This window comes from Eumetopias jubatus, unplaced genomic scaffold (assembly GCF_037043125.1).
Source record: "Eumetopias jubatus isolate StellerSeaLion01/CBP00866 unplaced genomic scaffold, mEumJub1_p1.0 scaffold_16, whole genome shotgun sequence".
Classification (NCBI taxonomy): domain Eukaryota; kingdom Metazoa; phylum Chordata; class Mammalia; order Carnivora; family Otariidae; genus Eumetopias; species Eumetopias jubatus.
In genome coordinates, this window is record NW_028274822.1 from 91,968,520 (window position 1) to 91,988,809 (window position 20,290).

Consider the following 20,290-nt stretch of genomic DNA (forward strand, 5'->3'; position numbering starts at 1 on the left):
AGAGATTGTAAAATTTTCGAGGGATTGTGTCCACGAAGAGCCCCTTTGTGGCTTTGTGGTGAGAGGGACCCCCCCCCTGCACCGGGGTTACCCAGAGCCTGCAGCGCCCCCCAACCTGCCCCTGGACACAGCCGGGTGCACCGGCAGGCAGCTTAGGGCCCCTGGCCCCCTCCTCTTTCAGACTTGGATAGGACCTCTGGAGATTGCTTTCTCTGACTCCATCCCTCTCATCCACGGGTGAGAGGGAGCCTCTGGAATTCACGGTCATGTTCCAGCCCCTTGTTTGACAAGTTTCTGTGCCTCCTGAACATGCCTTAGCTTTCTCCCAGGACACTTCCTGTCGGGGTCTGGAGCGGGGCAGGTGTCCCACACATTGTCCGCACCCCCTCCTCTTGTAGGCATTTCGTATTCCTGGGCTCAGACCCGGTGGGGACTTCAGCTCCCGGCTTGTTCACATGCGGTGGGGTTGGTTTCAGCACAGGGCAAAAACACCAGTGCAGGGCAGCATTTTCCTACTGGTCTGTGCCCTACGCCCCACAGCCCTGCTTCCCGGTTGCTGTAACCGTGATCACGGGCCCTGAATGCTGCTCCGCAGACTGCACATCCCGATTTTGCACCCCGCCACTCCTAGAGGTCTCCCCGGCTCCCCTCCGGACCCTGCAGTGCCCCAGCCACGCTCCCTGTCCTCTCCGGACGCTGTGCTCAGCTGCGTGACTTCTCAAGCACCCAAGAGAACATCAGCCTAGCGGCCGAAGGAGGCCACATCCATTCCTCTATGGATTAGTGATTCTGGAACTCTGTGCTGCTAAGGCTCCCCCAGCCACTGTGCACAAGACAGCGCGTTTTTCAGGGATGTTACTCGATTTTCTTTTCCTTATTTCCAGCAGCCTACAGACCTGGCTGTGTCTTTCCCATCCTAAAAAACAGGACTTTGGGTCCCCTCTTGTCCCCCACAGCTGCTTTCTCACCTTCCCCTGGTAGAAGGCAGAGGGGGGTCCATAAGGCATCCTCCGGACTGAGAAGACACTTCAGTACCCACGGACAAGCTGCTCCAAGCCGTCGAGCCAGAGTTCTGCAGGGTGACTCGTGGCGGGGCTGTGCAGGGCTCCATACAGCGCTCACCAGTCTGGACCACTGCCCCCAGCAGTGACCGTGACGGGCGGGGAGATCCCAGGCCGGAGGGAGACAAGTCGGGGCGGAGTGTCGCCCGCGCTCCAGCTCTGGGGCATCGGCCTCCTCCTGGCCGTTCTCGGGGGGAGCCGGCAGCCCCAGCAGCCTTACAACCCCCAGCAGCGAGGCCGGCAGGAGTCCCATGCCTCACAGCCCCGTGGAGGCCTGTGCGTCTGCTTTGCTGAAACTTCTAAGGACTTTCGCAGTGAGCCCTTAATAGCCTTTAAAGGCTAGGAGCCCAGCCAAATGCTGTCACACTCTCCTGTGGGTTACTTCCTTTCTTGAGGTCCCCCAAATGTCCTGAGGTTCGTGTACCTGCCACGCAGTGACCTTCCTCACTCACCCGGTCAGGCCCCCTGGGAACCCGAGAAGCCAGGTACCAGGCCGGTTTTTTCCAAGGGGTGTCATTGGGTCCATAAAGTCCACCCGTCGTCTTTAACGTCGTCTGGTCGCCTCCGCCTACACATGGCTCTCAGACACAGCCTCCCACTCGGAGCCTCAGCGACATAACCAGTGTTCCCCGAACAGTCTTACTGAACCGATGAAACCGGAGTGGGTCTCCCGCCGTGTCACCGCCGCCAGCCCCGGCCACGCCCTCCTGCACAGGAGCCTCGCGGAGCGCCCCGCCCTCGTCTGGCGCTAGCACCCCAGGGCCTGCACTTGTCTAACTACCACGTTCACCCGTAAGAAAGCCTCTTGGGGATGAGTACCCTGACCCCACTGGCTTCCCTTCTCAACCAAGGCATCGACAGGCCCTAATCTTGGCGCTAGCTGGGGAATAAAAGGTCTCCGGTCAACCAGCAAAAGCCTGTAACGCCTGTACCATGTTAGGGGTTGGGAAGGGTTTTTTGTGTTGTTTTTTTTTAAAGATTGTATTTATTTGACAGAGACACAGCGAGAGAGGGAACACAAGCAGGGGGAGCAGGAGAGGGAGAAGCAGGCTTCCCGCCGAGCAGGGAGCCCAGTGCGGGGCTCGATCCCAGGACCCTGGGACCATGACCCGAGCCGAAGGCAGACGCTTAACGCCTGAGCCACCCAGGCGGCCCTGGGGTTGGGAAGGTTTGTATTGTACTCAGCACGAGCTAATGCTCAGAAATGTTCCAGATTCACCCTGCCCTAGGCTCTTGCCGCTATGACCTCCAACCTCCTGACTTCACACCTGTAACCATGTGGCTGCTTGCGAAGGAGAACTCCCAAGTCCTGCAACCCGAATTCACCTGTCCTGGTGAGATCCAGATCCCGAAGAACATCCACGCCCACAGTGTGCTCAGTAACGGGCGACATACACACGAGAAAAGAGCCGGGACGAAGCCTGCCCACCCGTAGAGACTAATTTGTCTAACCTTGATTTGTCACCCATAACCGTCAATAGTCCATTTCTCCCCCACATTTCAAGAGGTTTCCGTGGATGAGTGTGTGTTCAGCTTCACTATCAGGGCCAGTCCGGTCTGTCTGTCGGTGCGAGACCAATGATGGCTTCATTCTGCACGGGCCCCCCAGCCGCCCCCGGTGCACAGGCTGGAGGGCCACCGTGCCCCCAGGGGCAGGTGTACACCCCTGCTGTTCCCCCATTAGCGGAGGGGGCACTCAGCGATGCGTCAGGCTTGCTTTGAGCCTTCAAGGGAATAAAGTGCTTCCCCTTAGGCAATAGCTCCCATAGGCTTAGCAAAACCAAACCGGGTCGTTCACGTTTTCTCTCGGGGCCCCCAATTTAGATCTGTCCACAGCCATGTACCAGAGACCTCGAGGGGCCCCCTTTCTGCCATTTTATGGTCAGTAGGAGCCTGTGTTACTCCGTATTTTTCAACCCGTCTATTTCCCTCATGGCACAGGCTTTCCATTTGTTAGGCCAGCCTCCCCCGGGCATGTTAGCCCTCGGGGCAAGGACAGCCGCCAGGGTCCCACGCCACCGCCAGGGTCCCATGCCACTGCCTGGCCCGGGGCTGACGAAGATGGGTCTTTCCTGCCACAGGGGAGCCGGTGCTCGTCCCAACCTCCCAGCACCTGGCTGGAGTGCCACCTTGCCAATCGGTGCCACTAGCTGCAGCCGGGGGTGCTCAGCCACCCCTGCAGCACAAGATGAGCAGTGACTCGGGCCATATTTGACATCTCAGACCTTGTAATATAATATGCTTGCCCCGGTACCCCGCGTCCTGATGCCCAAGCTGCCACGTGCCTTGGCCCTTAGAGTGGCTCCTTAGCTGCCCCAGTTCATGGACAGCAGGCTCCCCCATAGTAGGCTCCATCAGTTCTGTGGACAACAGGCTTCCCCACAGACAGGCTCCCTCATGGAAAACTGTCTCCTCCCCATTGGACGACAGGCTTCCCCCCATGGACAAAGGGCTCCTCCCCACGGACAGTACGTTCCACCAATTCCACGGACAGCGGGCTACCCCCACGGACAGTATGCTCCACCAATTCCACAGACAATGGGCTCCCCCCCACAGACAGTATGCTCCACCAGTTCCACGGAAAATGGGCTCCCCCCACGGACAGTACGCTCCACCAGTTCCACAGACAACGGGCTCCCCCCGCCACAGACAATGGGCTCCCCCATGGACGGTACACTCCACCAATTCCATGGACGACAGACTCCTCCCCACGGACAGTACACTCCACCAATTCCACGGACAATGAGCTCCCCCCACGGACAACAGGCTCCCCCACGGACAGTACGCTCCACCAATTCCACAGACAATGGGCTCCCCCCCGCCACGGACAGGGGGCTGCCCCCACGGACAGTGCGCTCCACTAATTCCACAGACAACAGGCTCCCCCCCACAGACAATGGGTTCCCCCATGGACAGTACGCTCCACCAGTTCCACGGACAACGGGCTCCCCCCACAGACAGTACACTCCACCAATTCCACGGACAATGAGCTCCCCCCACGGACAACGGGCTCCCCCCCATGGACAGTATGCTCCACCAATTCCACAGACAGCTCCCCTGCCAGACAGTACGCTCCACCAATTCCACGGAAAACAGGCTCCCCCCCACAGACAACAGGCTCCCCCACGGACAGTACGCTCCACCAATTCCACAATGGGCTCCCACCCCCACGGACAGTGGGCTGCCCCCACGGACAGTGCGCTCCACTAATTCCACAGACAACAGGCTCCCCCCCACAGACAATGGGTTCCCCCATGGACAGTACGCTCCACCAATTCCACAGACAATGGGCTTCCCTCCACAGACAGTACGCTCCACCAGTTCCACGGACAACGGGCTCCCCCCACGGACAGTACGCTCCACCAATTCCACAGACAATGGGCACCCCCCCACGGACAGTATGCTCCACCAATTCCACGGACAATGAGCTCCCCCTACGGAAAATGGGCTCCTCCCCCACGGATAGTACGCTCCACCAATTCCACGGAACAGTGGGCTCCCCCCACAGACAGTATGCTCCACCAATTCCACAGACAACAGGCTCCCCCCCCACAGACAATGGGCTCCCCCATGGATGATACACTCCACCAATTCCATGGCCAACAGACTCCTCCCCACGGACAGCGGGCTCCCCCACAGACAGTACACTCCACCAATTCCACGGACAATGAGCTCCCCCCACGGACAACGGGCTCCCCCCAACGGACAGTATGCTCCACCAATTCCACAGACAGCTCCCCCGCCAGACAGTACGCTCCACCAATTCCACGGAAAACAGGCTCCCCCCCACAGACAACAGGCTCCCCCATGGACAGTATGCTCCACCAGTTCCACTGACAGTGGGCTCCCCCCATGGACAGTACGCTCCACCAGTTCCATGGACAACGGGCTCCCTCCACGGACAGTACACTCCACCAATTCCACAGGCAACAGGCTCCCCCCCCAACAGACAACGGGCTCCCCCCACGGACAGCGGGCTCCCCCCATGGACAGGGGACTCCCCCGCAGGAACAGTGGGCTCTCCCCCCGTGGCCCCCTTGCCCATCCAGGCTTCTTTGGTTTCGGCCTCCTGCCGACTTGGCCAACTGTGACAAGGTGGATGGAGGTCAGTAACGTACCCTCCAGAGCAGGAGGACACTGTCGTCCCCAAACACAAGCCAGCCAGCCTGCGGCTCAGTCCCTTCCGGGGTAACTTACAGGCAGCCGGCCACCCAGGACGCTCCAGGCGCTCTCTGCGCAGGGCAGAGCGTGGGGCCTGGCGGTGAGGTCACAGGCTGGTTATCTGCTAGTTATCGCCGAGGGCAACACCTGTGCCCCGGAGGGAGCCCAAGGTGGAGACCGCGGATGGCGTCAGTGTTACGCCCCCTTAAAGCAAAAGACCTGCATTGCCCCCAACGGCTTTCCTCCCGCAATCCGCGCTCTTACGGAGCTCCTCCCTGACCCCCGTGGTGCTAACCAGTCAGCTCCTAGCCCTCATCAGCGACCCTATGGGCACAATCTCCTGGAAAGGCTTCCTGTGCCTGGATGCTAGGACGCTGTCCCCCGGTGCCCCTTCCGCCCCGCTGTGCCTTCTCTGTGTCGCCCGATTCCACGCTGGAGCGCCTCTAGGGTCTCCCTGCTTTTTGCTCGACCCCCTTGGTGATTCCGTTCGGTCCCACGGCTCTTTCCTATGGACGCGTTTCCCGGCCTGGCCTATTTTTATCCTCCTTCTCCACCCAGGAGCCCCAACGTAAATAAATTTCATTGGGTTATAATTTACATATCAGCAAATCCAATTGCATGAGTTTTGACAAATGCATACACTCCTGTGTCTCCACCTCCATCAGATTTAGAAAAATACCTATTCCCTCCCTCCCACAAGTTCCTTCTTGCTCCTCTGCAAACAGTCCTTCTTCCCACCTTGTCCCCAAGCAACCAATGATCTGCCTTCCACTTCCTCTGGAATTTCATGAAAACGAGATCCCATAGTGTGTGCTCCTTTGGGTCTGGTGTCTTCTGCTCGGGACAGACCGTGTTTCGAAGACTCATGCGTGTGACTGTGTAAGTGTGTATTTGCTAAGCTGTGTTCCTCTGGTTGCATTTCATGTTTAGTCGTCAAGAGATGGGTATTTGGGGTGTTTCGCCTTTGGGCCTATCATAACAAACTGTAAGAAATTTTGCTGGAGCCTTGACGTGGACACGTATTGTTATTTCTCTTGGGTACGTGCGTAGACACGGAGCTGCTCGATCCGTAGGCGGAGTGTCTCTGACGTATGGTAAGCTGATGGCGGTTTCCGCCGTGCGCGTTCCCCTGCCTCTGCCCTGCAAGGCCTGAGTCCCAGCTGCTCGTGGTTTCCCCAACATCTGATGGTGTCGCTCTTTCTCATTTTAATAGAATTTTATGTTCGTTTTGTTAAGATTTTATTTATTTGACAGAGAGAGAGAGAGAGAGAGCGCGTGCGCACACACACAAGCAGGGGGAGGGCAGAGGGAGAAGCAGAGTCCCCGCCGAGCCGGGAGCCCCATGCGGGACTCGATTCCAGGACCCTAAGATCATGACCTGAGCCGAAGGCAGACTGAGCCACCCAGGTGCCCCTTAAATAGAATTTTAGAATTCTAGCTAAAATTAACCCAAATAAGATGACCTCATACAGCCATTGCTGTGGGTTATAACAACATTATGTTATTCGGGTTATTATTTGCATGGCCCTGCTGACTAATGATACTTATTGAGCATCTTTTTGTGTGCATCCTGGCCATTTTTACATCTCTTATAAAATAGCTGTCCAAATCTTTTGCATATTTTTTTTAAAAATTGGTCTTATTGAATTGTAAAATGTCTTTATATATTCTAGATCCAGATCTTTTGTCAGATATATGTACTATGAACGTTGCCTCCCAGTTTCTGGCTTGCTGTTTTGTTCTCTTAAGTATCATTCAAAGAGAAAACATTCTTAAATTCTTTTAAAAGATTTTTTTTTTTTAATTCATTTGAGAGGGAGAGAAGGAGCGAGAGCACAAGAGCAGGCAGAGGGAGAAGCAGGTTCCCACCGAGCAGGGAGCCCGACGCGGGGCTCGACCCCAGGACCCGGGATCATGACCTGAGCCGAAGGCAGACGCTCAACGACTGAGCCACCCGGGCGCCCCAAGACGTTTTTAAATTTGATGAAATCCAATTATTAGTTCTTACAGCTTCTGCTTTTTGTGTCCTATGTAAAACATCTCTCTGTCCAAAATTTTCCATTTTCTTCTAGAAGCTTTAGGGTTTCAACTTTTTCATTTAGAACTGTGATCTGTTTGAATTTTTGTGTGCCATGTGAGATAAGCGTCAGTTTTCTCCCATAAATAATTAGCTCTTTCCGCAACATTTCCAGAAAACACCACATTTCTTTCCCCTACTGAACTACCTTGGTCCCTTGGCTTTAAATGAACATGCCATGTATGTATGCCTCTACTTCTGGATTCTCTAGTTTGTTCCAGTGACTTAAATGTCCACATTTTACACTAAAACAACACTGTCTTGATGACTGTGGCCTTACAAGTCTCAAAATCAGGCAATTGGGAGTCTTTTGACTTTGTTTATCTTTTTCAAAACCGTCTTGGTGATCGTAGATCATTTGCATTTCCGCATCATTTTTTAAATCAGCTCATCAATTTCTAGCAAAAGTCTGTTGGGATTTTTACTGGCATCTCACTGAATCAATAGATCTACTTGGGGGAAAATCGGAAATTTAACAATATTACATCTTCTAAACCATGAACATATCCTGTATCTCTATTTAAGAGCCCTTTTATTTCTATGCAATGTTTTATAAATTTCAGCATACAGGTTTTGCTCATATTTTGTTAAACTTATCCCTAAGTATGTTGTGGTTTTGATGCTAATATAACTAATTACCTATATTTTTACTTATTATACCATTTATATTTGTATTTTAATTTCTGTTCTAATTGTTCCCTGCTAGTTTGTAGAAATACCAATGATTTGTGTATGTTGACCTTGTAGCCTGTCACCTTGCCAAATCCACTTCTTAGTCCCAACAGCATTTTGTTGCTGTCTTAGCATTTTCCAAATACAAAATCATGTCATCTGCAAAGACTATTTTACTTCTTCCTTTCCAAAGTGTATGACTTCTCTTTCCTCATTGGGCTGGTGTTTTAGGAGTGGTGTGTGCGATGTTGAACACAACTGGTCAAGTTGGTGTCCTTGGCTCGGTTTGGATGAAAAGAGGGATGCGGTCAGTCTTTCACCATTACGTATGGTGCCGGCTGCTAATCCTATCAAGTTGAGATAAATTCCTTTCTTTTCCTAGTTTCCTGAATAGGGATCGAATTTTGTCCAATGCTTTTGCTGCATCAAAAGATAGCTTTTGTCTTCTGTTCTATTGGTAAAGTGTGTTGATTTTTTCTCAGAAAGTTCAGGCAGCCTTCATTCCTGGGATGAGCTACAGCTGGGCATAGTGGATCAGTCATCCATTTTATATATTGCTGGATTTAATCTGCTAATATTTCATTAAGGATTTTTTTTAAATTCATGGTGCTCTTGGTCTGTGGATTTCTTGTAATGTCTTTGTCTAGTTTTGCTGCGGACTCTGCTGGCCTCGGGAGTTGGGGCAGTTTTCTTCTCTCTGGAAGTGTGTACAGCTGGCATCATGTACTGTGCGAGTGTTCAGTAGTATTCACCAAAGCTAAGCCCCTCATTATTCCTGCAGGTTTGCCTGCGTTTGGGTCTGCCTCCATATTTTGGCAAATTTGTAAATATTTTCAAAAGAGAGAAACATTAGTCCTGGCTACCTTCGCTATCTTTGTTTTGTTTTGTTTTACTGTGGTAAAGTTTACGTAAGAAAATGTACCATTTCAACCATCTTTAAACATGCGGTGGCATAAAGGGCATTCACACTGTCGTGTGCACCATAATTTCTTGCGTCAGTATTTCTTCAGCTGGAATTTATTTTTTCGTAAGACTTTCCGTTTGACCTAGCATTTTTTTTTTTACATTAGTGCATCAGTTTATTCATCTTGCCTAACTGAAACTCTGTGCCCCCTGACCTTCTGCCCCGGCCGCGTGGGTTTGGCCGGTTCAGATCGCACACAGGCACGAGGTCACATGCGGCACCTGAATTGTAAAGGGACCAGCGCAAAATAGGACAAATACGGTTCGATTCGCCCCCCGGGCCCCGGCTGTCTGTCTGTGAGTGCTCCTCAGGCCCAGGGAACATTGGCTCCGTCTGCCAGAGCGGGCTGCCACCAGCTGTCGCCAGCAGCACGAGGTGACGGCAGTTGGTGACCGACTCCTGAGTGCTGGTCACAACCATTGCGGAGAAATAGGGAGTGCCGGCAAAGGCAAGGCCATCGAGTTTCCTGGTGCGCACGGGAGAAAGGAATCCCGAGAGGCCGCTCTGGTCAAAAGTGTTTCAAACGAAGATACGGAAGAAACGGCATTGTATAAAATAACAAATTTTATTTCTATAAAATATCTTACACTGACCGTACACATGCACGCACACACAGTACTGAACCACACACGGACGAATTTCCTTTTAATAAATGTACCACACACTAATATATTACAATTTACAAGAGTTTTTGAAGACACAATGGGAAAAGCTTGGTCATTCATTTATAAACCTTCCGTAAATTACAAAAGAAAGGCAGTCTGAAAAGTATGTATAAAGAGTAAAAACAATTTACAAGTGGACAAGAATTACAAAATAGTAAGCAATCCGATACACCAGCCGGCAGCTCTGTGAGTCTCTTGTTCGAGGGCCCATGGGGGAGCCTGGTGTGGAGCCGTGTGCACGGGCTGAGCTTAGGAGGGTGTGGGTGTGGCGTGTGCCTGGGGGGGGGGGCCGCTTCCTGCGCGCTGCGCGCCGCGGGCCGGCTGTGGGTGGCGGGGGACAAATAATGGAAGTGGCAGACATCCATACGCCACCGAAGGGGACGCTGGAAGCCATGAGCCGTTCTCAGCTTTCTGGCAGGTTGGAGGAGCAGTAACTTCTCCAAACAAAGTGACTTTCTCACTCTTTTTTTTTTTTTTTTTTTGAATGATCTGAGTAAGTAAACATTTTCTGTGTGTTGCCCGGCTCGCTGCGGAAAGGCGAAAAGCCAGGGCGTCAAAATGCACGGCCTGCACGAGTGACTTCAGAGCGCTGTGTGAGGGTGAGGAGCACTGAATGCACGACACGTACAAAGTTACACGGTAGTTTTTATTAGACAGTACAGACCATTGTGCGTTTATAAGGCAGAACATCAAGGCGGTTAAACTAGGAACTTTAAGACCAGAGTTAAAGAGAGTGATGCATCATGAGGCAAGCATTTTGAGAAGGGGTTGAGGTGGAAACCATTGCTTTAAGGGCGGATGACAAATGCACAGAGGCTGGGACCCCGGGTGGGGAGCGAGCCCCTGGCCCCTGGGTGCTTGGGAGAGCCCGCCTCCCGTCAGGCCGCGGGCCAGAGCGGTTGGCACGGAGGCTGGGAGGGGGCACCAGCCGCTCTTTGTCCTCGCCGTTGGCTTAAAGTGGACGGCAGTGCAAAGAGCACTTCTCTCCTGGTGTCAGGGGAGAAGAGTGTGTTTTTAGGAAGTACTTGAGTCATTGAAAGCCCTAGTTTGGAATCAAAGAGAATGACATGGATTGGGGAGTCGTCCAGAAGCACATGGTCATTTCACTGCACCCAGCTTTTTCAGCAGTTTCTTGCCTTTGGAAAGCAGCCCCTTTTTCTTTTTCGAGGACATTTCCCTGCCTCTCCCAGGACTACCAGTACCCATAGATGACGGAGGTGACCCCGAATGGAGATGGGCTGTGGGGGATGGCGCTCTCCTTGCTGTACCTGAACCCTCAGGAGGAACCTAGTAGGTACAGTGTGACAGTTTATTGAGTGCGTGAGCGCCAACAACATCCATCCGCTGGTAACACCGCACGGCCCCGTCCCCCGCCAGCAAAGGTAAGGGGTGGCTCGTGTCTTCCTTCGGGGTTAAAGGATGCCACGAGCGCGCGCGCCCCCCCACCCCCACCCACAGCGGCCCTACGGCGGGGGGGGGGTCTAGCCATCCACGTTTGGTCTGCGGTTTCTTTGTCTTCAGGGGAGGGGGAGGCCATTGCTTTGGCCAGACAAGGCTAGGTAATAATTTGCTTTGTAAATTAAGAGCCCTAGCGGAGGGGTGGGGGCAGGGTGGGGAGCAGAAGTCACTTTAAATTAGGTTACATGAAATTGGCTGAGTGCCCGTCAGTAATCTTAAAAGCAAAGGTTCTTAAAGGGGACTTGTTGGGTCTGAAAGCGGCTGGGGTAGAGGAAGTGCTGATCTTGCCGTGTGCATTCCTGGGGAAGTTAGTAGGCTAGAGCGATGGCACACACCAGTTGAAAGAAAAAAAAACTAAAATGAACCTCAATCGCAATCAAAGGAAGCTTAAAGGCCCTTACTGCATGCTTTCATTACTCCCCAGGGGCCGGACGTGAATTTCTGCCCGCAGAGTGCGCACATAGTGCCTCGGTCTACGGGGCTCGCCCGGCGGCTCGGATGCGCGCCTGAGGGCCCGGCGCCCTGTCCTGCGCCCCCCCAACTCTCCACGCAAAGCCCTGCCTCCCTCGAGTGTTCGGTAGCCAGCAGGTACAGGAGAGGAGCCAAGGGCTTCAAGCTTGCTTGGATTTAGAATCAAGGTCTAGTTCCAATGGAAGACACCTAGTAAAGCATCCCAAGCACAGCTGAAGATACCGTCTACTCCGTCCAACGCCATCACTGTAGCCGCGTGGCTCGTCACGCCTAGGACTGCACTGGTGCCCCACGGTTGGCCCGGCCGCAAAGGCCGGCGCTCGGGACACGGGCTTGTGCTTTGAGGAGGGAGCCTGCGCTCTCTCGAGACAGAGGCACAGACCTGACCCTGACAGACTGGTTGGGGTCAAGCCCGCAGGGGGCCTGTCAGAGCCAACTCTGCATCTGCCCCCTGCTCACTACTCATCTGCTCAACCTCCTGTGTTTTTAGAGGAAAATTTCCTAGAGTAAACATAGTGGTTTAGGTTGTGCTTTTTTCCAAGAGTGGCTAACAATGCAATATGCAGCTTTAGTTACGAGGAGACACTGCAACACTCTCTACGTAAACAAACAATTAGCCTCTTAAGAAATATGTTCCCAATGTTGGCCTTCGAAATATTCTTAATGTAGATAGTAGGAAATGAGGAGTAAAGATGATGATTTGACTACAAATTCAGTTGCTTTACAACTGAGACCGAGTAATAGCCTACTATTTCAGGCCCAGTGGTTTTTTGAGACATATTTCTTTTTGTTTTTGTTTTTGTTTTTAACACCCACAGTGAAGCCTTGCGTCTCCCGCACTAGTCCGCCTAGCGCCGCGGACGGGGCTAAATCTGTACGGGTATCTTCAGTTGCTCACTTACGTGAAGGCTACAGTGCCTGATTAAGGTGTGAAATGAACACTCTTCTTCTGTTTCCAAGCAGATGAGCAAAGAAATAAAAATATATATATATAAAAATATAATATATAAAAACTGGCAGTGATGAAATAAAATAAAAATGAGACACTAAACATGAATGTCATCTACTAGTTAATTATGCTGGAGGAGGTCTCTGGTCTTTGCTAAGAGAACTGAAATCCTAGCAGGGCAAAGGAACGGAAGGACTAGCCACCCCCTTCACTCTCACCCCAGCTGGAATGTGCGTCTACAGGGCAGGGCGGGGACTCCCTTTGTCAGGAAAGGCAGATGGGTTAGAACCGAGAGGGGGCAGGTTTTGTGAAATAAATAAGCAAAAGTGAGAATGCTTAGGCACAACCCCCAGGGAAGGGCAGAGAGAAAAATTCAGGGCATGGGCTTTTCGGCCCAAGACGCAAACGTATCCACGGGAGGGCTGTGTGAGAGCGAGCGTGGCCGAGGGGGCAGGAGTTGGAGGTGCTGGGGGGGGGGGTCTGCTTACCCGTTTTGCCTTGGAGCGCATTGGCGCGTCTCGGGGGTAGTGGCACGGTGCGTCAGAGAGATAGACTTCCACGTCGTCAGGCACTTCTTCCAGGAAGTTTGAAGGCACAAGGCCTTTCTGCCCGTTAAGTTCCCCCTAAAAACACAGCAGAACAAATTACTCGATTTTCCCAAAACCTCCTTCTTGCTTTCACCACAGGAGCAGAGCTCTGGGGAGGGTTGCCTGCGGGGTCTGTTCTGGTTCGAAGGTGGGAGAACTCAGAGGGACTCCAGTGTCTCCAAACTATACCCTGATCAGGACAGTGACCTCGGGATGCGCTCGAGGGGCAGGGTCCCATCCCCAAGGTCTGCATCTGGCCTGTCTGGGGTGGAGCTGAGGAAGGTGTGTTCTGGCCAGTGGGCTCAGGCAGCTCCCAGGAACCAGTCCTCGGGACCACCCCATGTAGTGGCCATTGACCCCCCGGCTGACCGCAGCATCCCTGGGGAGCTTTTAAAGGCACCACTTGAGCAGATGCCCCGATCCAGACACACTGACCCCCTCCCGAGGCCAGCAGGCGGTCCAGCGTGCGGGCCAGGTGCAGAGCTACGCATCCGTCTCGTGCACAACCACATTCTCACCATAAAAATGCAAACAGTATGGGGGACATGAAAGTGTCCGTTGACACCTCCCGAGAGAGGATACTGCTTCAGGTCCGTCTGTTCCCTTCCAGAACTTTCTCTCACATCTCTACGCAGGTACATAGTTAAGGTCACCATCCACAGGACATCTGGACTGAGCGGGTCACGGCCACCATGTCACTTCCTCCCCACTGCCCCCAATGCCCACCTGCCCCACCAGCGTCCAAAACCAAGTCCCAGACTGGCTGGCCCCGGACTACATGGGAGTCTGTTGCTCTGTTTTCCAGTCTAAGAAACGACGGCATGAGATGCGCAGCCTACTCCCTGATTAGACACTGCAGCCAAAGACACCACCACCAGGGTGAAGAGCGAACCTACGGGATGGATGGGAGAATGTTCGCAAACTACCTAAGAAGGGGTCGTGTCCAGAACACATCGAGAGCTCAACACAAGAACCCGATTAAACAACGGGCAGAGGATCTGCATCGCTATCTCCAGCCCCCCCCAAAAGACACACAGACGGCCAACAAGTACACGGAAAGACGCTCAACATGAATTAACACGAGCATCTTAGGGAAATGTAAACCAGAACCACCAGATACCACCTCACATCTGTTAGGACAGAACACAGACAAACAAAAATTTAAAAAAAACACAGACAAAATGTTGCTGAAAACAGGGAGGAATTGGAGCCCTCATGCACCTGCTGGGGGGGGGGGTGAGAAGGGGGCGCTGCTGAGGGCAAAACGATCCAGCGGCTCCTCAAAAAGTGAAACCCAGAGATACCATTTGACCCAGCAATTCCACTCCTGGGTCAAAACCCGAAAGATTTGGAAGCAGGTCCAAGGGACGTGTTTGCACACCGTGTTCATCACTGTATTACTCACAGGGGCCGGGTGTCCACTGACGGGCGGACAGGTGACTAAACCACGTGCACCCAGCGTGGAGTCATTTTTGGCCTTAAAAGGAAGGAGAGGGTGAGCTATGCTACGACGCTCTGCGCAGCGAGGTAAGGCAGGCGTGAGAAAAGTCCCCGTGTGTGAGGCCCGGAGGGCAGGTGGATTCACGGGGACGGAGAGGAGGCGGGGGGCCGGGGACGCGAGGGGTAAGGGGCGACTGGTGTTTGCTGGGGATGGAGTTTCAGGGCGGCAAGCGGGGAGGAGTCCTGAGGGCGGACGGCGGCGACTCACGACAACGCGGATGTATCACCACCGCACTGTGCACGTAGAGATGATGAAGAATGTGTATTTTATCACAATTAAAAATAAAAATTGATATAAAAAAAGAGGTGGTCCCAGGTACCTCCCGTGTCTTCCCAGCAAGAATCCCCTCTGAGCCCGAGACGCACGCGCCGGATCTGGCCACCCGCCCTCTCTTCGGCCCCGAGCCCCCGTCCCTGCCTCCTTCCTCGGCCTCCTCCAGGAGCTAAGGTCTCTCTCGGTGTCCCTTAGAGACTTTCCCAAGGACACCTTTGCTGCTTACTGTACACATTTCCCCGGGGGTTTCTCCCACATTGAGGGTCACAAATCCCGTCTACACCAGCCACTCCACAGCCTACGAGCCCCGTCGTCACAGCCAGATCCTCCTCCAGCACCAGCCACACCTGCTCCTTCCGGGGAGCGCCACGTGGAGTCGTGGCTCGGTGTGGGGACCGGGTCCTGTGGAAACGCACGGCCTCAACCTCACATGCCCGTGGGCACGCACACCCGGACAGTCCCGCGCCCGCGGACGTGCAGACGGGCCCCCGGTCCGGGCTCACCGAGGAGCTCGGGGGACAGACCTGCCTCTTCCCCTCAATCTGCCGGGCTTCTCGCGCGGTCCTGCGAACGCCACGTCAGAAGCGCACGGGACTGCCTCACGTTGCCCCCTCCGCCGCACGCGGCTGCATCAGACGTGGCTACTAGCATCTTCCAGGATCAGCGGCACGGATCCCTCTGCTTCACGGAGAGGCTCAGATGTCCTGTTCACACCCTCAAGCTCAGCACTTTCCAAAGCACATCTTTCTCTCAACTGTGTTCTCATGCCCCTGTTCCCAAGGGCACCCACCACCTGAGGCAGAATGTGGGCGTCTTCCTGGACGACACTCTCACCCCAACGAACGACCCGCGCTCTGGGAGCTACTGACGCCGGCTTCCGTCCGCCCCCTCTGCCACCTGCACCGGCCTGCAGCCCGCGCCCTGGCCTCGGGGGCTCCCACCTCCCTCACCCGCCCCCTCTCCAACCCTCGACAGGACAGAAAGCCTGGCATCTGCCCACTCGCAGACCCTTTACAGTCTCTTCTGGAAAGAGACGGGGGGCAGAGTGTGAGCAGCCTCACTGACACCGATCGGCAGTGATCACGAACCTGGGTCCCCACGTGCCTGAGGCCGTGAACTCGTCTGACTCAGAGAAACCTGCCTTAGCAGGACCTGACGGATACCCGGCTGTTCTGATTAAAGAAAGGGGGGGTGATGGGGGAGGTAGGATCCCTGCGCGAGATGGCGGCCCTGTCCCCCAGCCCCCCCGGGGCGTGCACCCCGCAGGCCTGCCAGCTGTGTCCTTCACAGCCCTGTGGGCTCGGGCCCGGGGGCGCGGCACTCGTGGGAGGGCCACCAGGGCAGGAGCACGACGCGAAGCCCACCGGCATTCTCTCTTTGCCTCAGGAAATGTCGGGAGGGTAAAGGACGGAGGCTGCCCCCGGGGCCACTGAGCCGGGAGCCCTTGCCCAGAGCCTGGTCCCCGCTGCCAATGGCCATCAGCTCCAAGGAAGGTCAGGGAGGAGTTCTACACCCTGTTGGGGTGGATTAACTAGTAACTTTGCCTATTTGTATTCCTTCCTTCTCCCGTATAAAAACCTATACCTTGCAAATAACCAGAGAGTTAAACTGGTACCTGTTTGGATGGAAGACAATTTTAGATCGAAGAATGGGAATACATGTCCTTTGTTTGCAGCTTACAGACACGGAAGTGCCCCCCTCAGAGCAGGAGGGATGGAGACGCTCACAGCCCCTCTCTCTGTATCAGACGAGCCTCAGTGACAGGGACCTTTCCGAAAGTCATAGGAAGCTTACACATAATTGTCGGGGCAAGAACACGCAAGCGGAAATAGACGTGCAAAATCAATGAAATGGTGCTTTTTTGATCTTTCAAAAACTTACATAATAAAATCCATCTTCATCGATCTCACCGAAAACAGTAATGATGTCTCCGGTGCAGAACGTCAGCTCTGCCTGTGGAGACAGAACGTCAAGTTAGTAATACCTTGGACACGGAGTAGTCGGTTTTCCTTAGAAAGTTCTTCCTGGTTGCTCTAATGATTTCTTTCTTCTCATCATTCTGGCGTTGACCTGCTCTCTCAAACAGGGAGGGAGGGGTAGGAGCCGACGAGTGCCTCCGTGCATGGCGCCTCAGGGACTCAGGGAGGACGAACAGCTCAGGCTGCAGCCCGCCTCCCCGCAAAGCGCCCCGCGCGCTGTTCCCGCCGGAGCTCAGTGTGAAGCGTCTGCCTTCGGCTCAGGTCATGATCCCGGGGTCCTGGGATCGAGCCCCACGTCGGGCTCCCTGCTCCGCGGGGAGCCTGCTTCTCCCTCTCCCTCTGCAGCTCCCCCTGCTTGTGGGCTCGATCTCACTCTCAAATAAATAAATAAATAAAATCTTTTAAAAAAATAAAATAGAACCGGTCAAAGAGTTAACTTGAAAAACCCAGAACTTCAGGGAAAAATCCTCTGTAGTGTAAGGACCGTTAGATAACTACCTTTTCACTGAGTGCAAAAAACCTTTACTCAATTATTCATTCTCTACCAAGTGTCTGTGCCGTGCCAGGCACCAGCCTTGAGACGGGCACATGGACTCTAGTGGAGGGTGCAAACCCAAGACAAAATAACATGTGGGTTAATCTCTGAATGTGAAGATGAGGGAAGGAAGCTGACCTCTCAGGCCGCCAGGCGTCCCCTATGAATCGGGTCCATGCAGAAATGCTTGCAGAGTGCGCACTCTGAATCTGAACCACGAGCTGGGAGCACGTGGGGCACAAGGAAAACCGTGGGTGACAGATTTGGACACAGCTGTCATCTGAGAAAGCAGGTCCATGGGCTGAAAACCGAGCCTCTCAGCTCTGGAGGTGACTCCCTTCCTGCCTCCCAGGGCGTCAAGGGCCACGCCGGCCCAGGCCACGTGTGTGGAAGACACGGGGCCTCCTCCTCAGCTTCTGCATGTGGCGGGGGGGGCGGGGGGGACCTTACAGTTCTGCTTTCGCTTGGGGCTGTTATTTCCGTCTTCCAGGCGACCCTATGGGGCTGTCACCTGAGGCAGAAGATCGCAGACTGCTCCCCCCGTAGCGTCCCGTACGGGGACCCCAAGCCACGGCGACGGGGCTTGTCAGCGGCTGCGCGCCTTCCCTGTCTCCTCCCGCCCAGCGCCCTCACGCCATTTACTGCATGTACCGACCCTTCCAGATCCCATGGCCCCCAGGCGTCCGTGCAGGGAGAGGCCCAGGCACCGGCCGTGAGCCGCAGCGGAACGACGCCGGGCACGTACCTCCACGTCGATGTTAGGTGAGCTTTCTCGCGGGTCATAATCGTACAGGGCCACCACCCTCCGCGTCGCCCCCGGATGCCTGCTGCTTCTTCTGCTTCTCTCTGTTTACATCACAAGGAGGAAAAGAAAGCCATCATGTGGTTATTCCGAAAGGAGTGGCACCCCCTCTCCCTCGTCCCCAGGGCAGCAGGGCACACGTGGCCAGCAGGACCCGACAACCGCTGTCTCCAGGGCCTCGTGCTCGGGGTGCAAGCACCAGCGAAGCCTCCAGCTGTGGGGCCGGTCGCCCTGAGCTGCATGTTCTCGTATGTTTGCTCTGGCCCAGTACCCCCCTTACAGCAGCGAGGACGCTTCCCTTCCCCGATGTGTCCGTCCAACTGGGAGGCTCAGATGAAGCAGGGGATCCTCCGGAATCATAGCTCCAAAGGGCTCTGGGCAGCACAGGACGGCGCGTTTCTCCCAGAGGACCTGGCGTTGGTGCTTTTCTTCCAAACACAGCTGCTCGGTGCCTAGAACTGGTTTTTGGGATTCATACAAAGGAAAACCATTGAAGGCATGTGTTTAGAAAGCAACTGACGTCGGTCCTGTGCCCTTCCGGGGCGTCCCGCAGGTGCAGGGCTGGCTGTGTGCGAAGTTCCAGACATCAGCCACGCTTGGGTCCTGCTCCAGCGTCGCTGCTGTAATTTAGAAAGCGCGAGGGCACCTTTGCAGGGCCTGTGCATGTGTGTTTCCTTGAAACAGAGCACAGACTTCCTGCAGGGGTGCATCCAGTCCTTCTGAGTGTTGTTAATTTTCCAGGGGAGGTGCAAGAATGAATCCCTGCAGGTGTTAAGAAGAGCCCAGAGATGCACTCTGTCCAGCGTCTGCTTCCCACCATGCTGGCAAGCTCACGTGGTCACGTCAGCCCCGCAGTCATCAAAATAGAGGACAGTTCCCTCAGCCCCCAAACTCCCGCCCATGTCTTTGTGGTCACCTCCAGCCCAGGTAACCCCTGGTCTGTTTTCTGTCCCCATACTTTCACCTTTTCTGGAATATCCTATAAATGGAGTCATGCAGGGTTTAGAAACTGGCTTCATTCACCGGGACAATGCCCCTGAGCTCCCTCCATGTGACTGCGTGTGTCCGCGGTGCTACTTTTATTGGTGAGGAGCATCCCCCTGTCTGAAGCATCAGTGACTTGGTCCACTGTCCAGGGGATCAGTGACGTGCAGTGCAGCCGCCGTGAGTGCCCGAGCAGCTGTGTGAGCGCACAGAAGCTCCATTCCCCCAGGCGAGGACCCCAGGAAGGGGTGGCCGGCCGTCACGTGTCCAGCTGGAGACGGACCCGCCGCCTGTTGGGCACAGCAGTCGTGCCACACGGGTTCGCCTCCAGCGGACGCAGCTCCGGTCCCACGTCCGACCCGGCAGGGGCATCCTGGCTTCTCATCGCGCTCTAATCGGCACTCCACGGGTCCCGTTATGCATCCCTCCACCTGCTCGTTTGCCATCCACGAATCCTCTGTGGCAAAGGATCTCTTGGGTCTTTTGCCCACGGTGGCGCTGGTGGTTTGCTTTCCTGTTATTGAGTTGTTGAGCGCAGTGTGTTCTCAGTACGGTTCCCCGTTTGGCCGGGTCACTTGCAGATACTTGCTGCAGCCTGGGGTCTCGCTCTTCTTTCTTTTCATGCTGTGTTTCTCAATTTTAGTGAAGTCTGACATCAGTTCCTTCCTTTTCTGTGTCATGGTTTTAGTGTGATGTCAAAGAAATCGTGGCTTCCTCACCATGAAGTTCTCCTAGAAGTTTCACGGTCTGTTTTTATACTTAAGACCGTGTTCAATTTTAAGTTCATTTTTTAAGTTTGGCAGGAGTGTGGCCCGAGCTTCATTTTTCTTTGCCCGATTCCAGCACCCATTACGGAAAGACCATCCTTTCCCCATTGAACTGCCCCCCTCCCTGGGTTGAAACTCTGTGGACGCTGCAAGCGTTTGTCCGTTCCTGGATTCGCCCTGTTGCACGGATCCCGGTGCCTCTGCAGCCTCCCACACCACCTGGTCTCCATCGCTCCCCTGTGTGCCAGCCGCAAAACCCGCTTGCACGAGTCTTCCACTGTGCTTTTAAAAAATCATTCAAGCAACTGTAATCCCTTTGCCTTTTCGTACATGTTTGATTTAGCACATCGAATCTACACAGATCCCTGCAGAGACTTGGATCAG

General features: G+C 54.4%; 1 protein-coding gene across 10 annotated transcripts in view; it reads right to left on the reverse strand.

The window, feature by feature from the left end:
- Positions 1–10,614: 10,614 nt before the first annotated feature.
- The window catches only part of RIMBP2 (RIMS binding protein 2), a 162,651-nt gene continuing 152,975 nt past the window's right edge, over positions 10,615–20,290 (reverse strand). For 5 of the 10 annotated variants that reach the window (XM_088019316.1, XM_088019314.1, XM_088019313.1 and 2 more), the window contains 4 exons: positions 18,099–18,199; positions 16,721–16,792; positions 12,967–13,101; positions 10,699–10,887 (listed from right to left, as the gene is read on the reverse strand). In XM_088019316.1, coding sequence (XP_087875442.1) covers positions 10,699–10,887; positions 12,967–13,101; positions 16,721–16,792; positions 18,099–18,199 — 497 coding nt within the window. Of the gene's footprint in view, positions 10,645–10,698; positions 10,888–12,451; positions 12,479–12,966; positions 13,102–16,720; positions 16,793–18,098; positions 18,200–20,290 lie in introns of those variants that run through there. The other 5 variants (XM_028089024.2, XM_028089020.2, XM_088019315.1 and 2 more) reach the window with 3 other exon arrangements.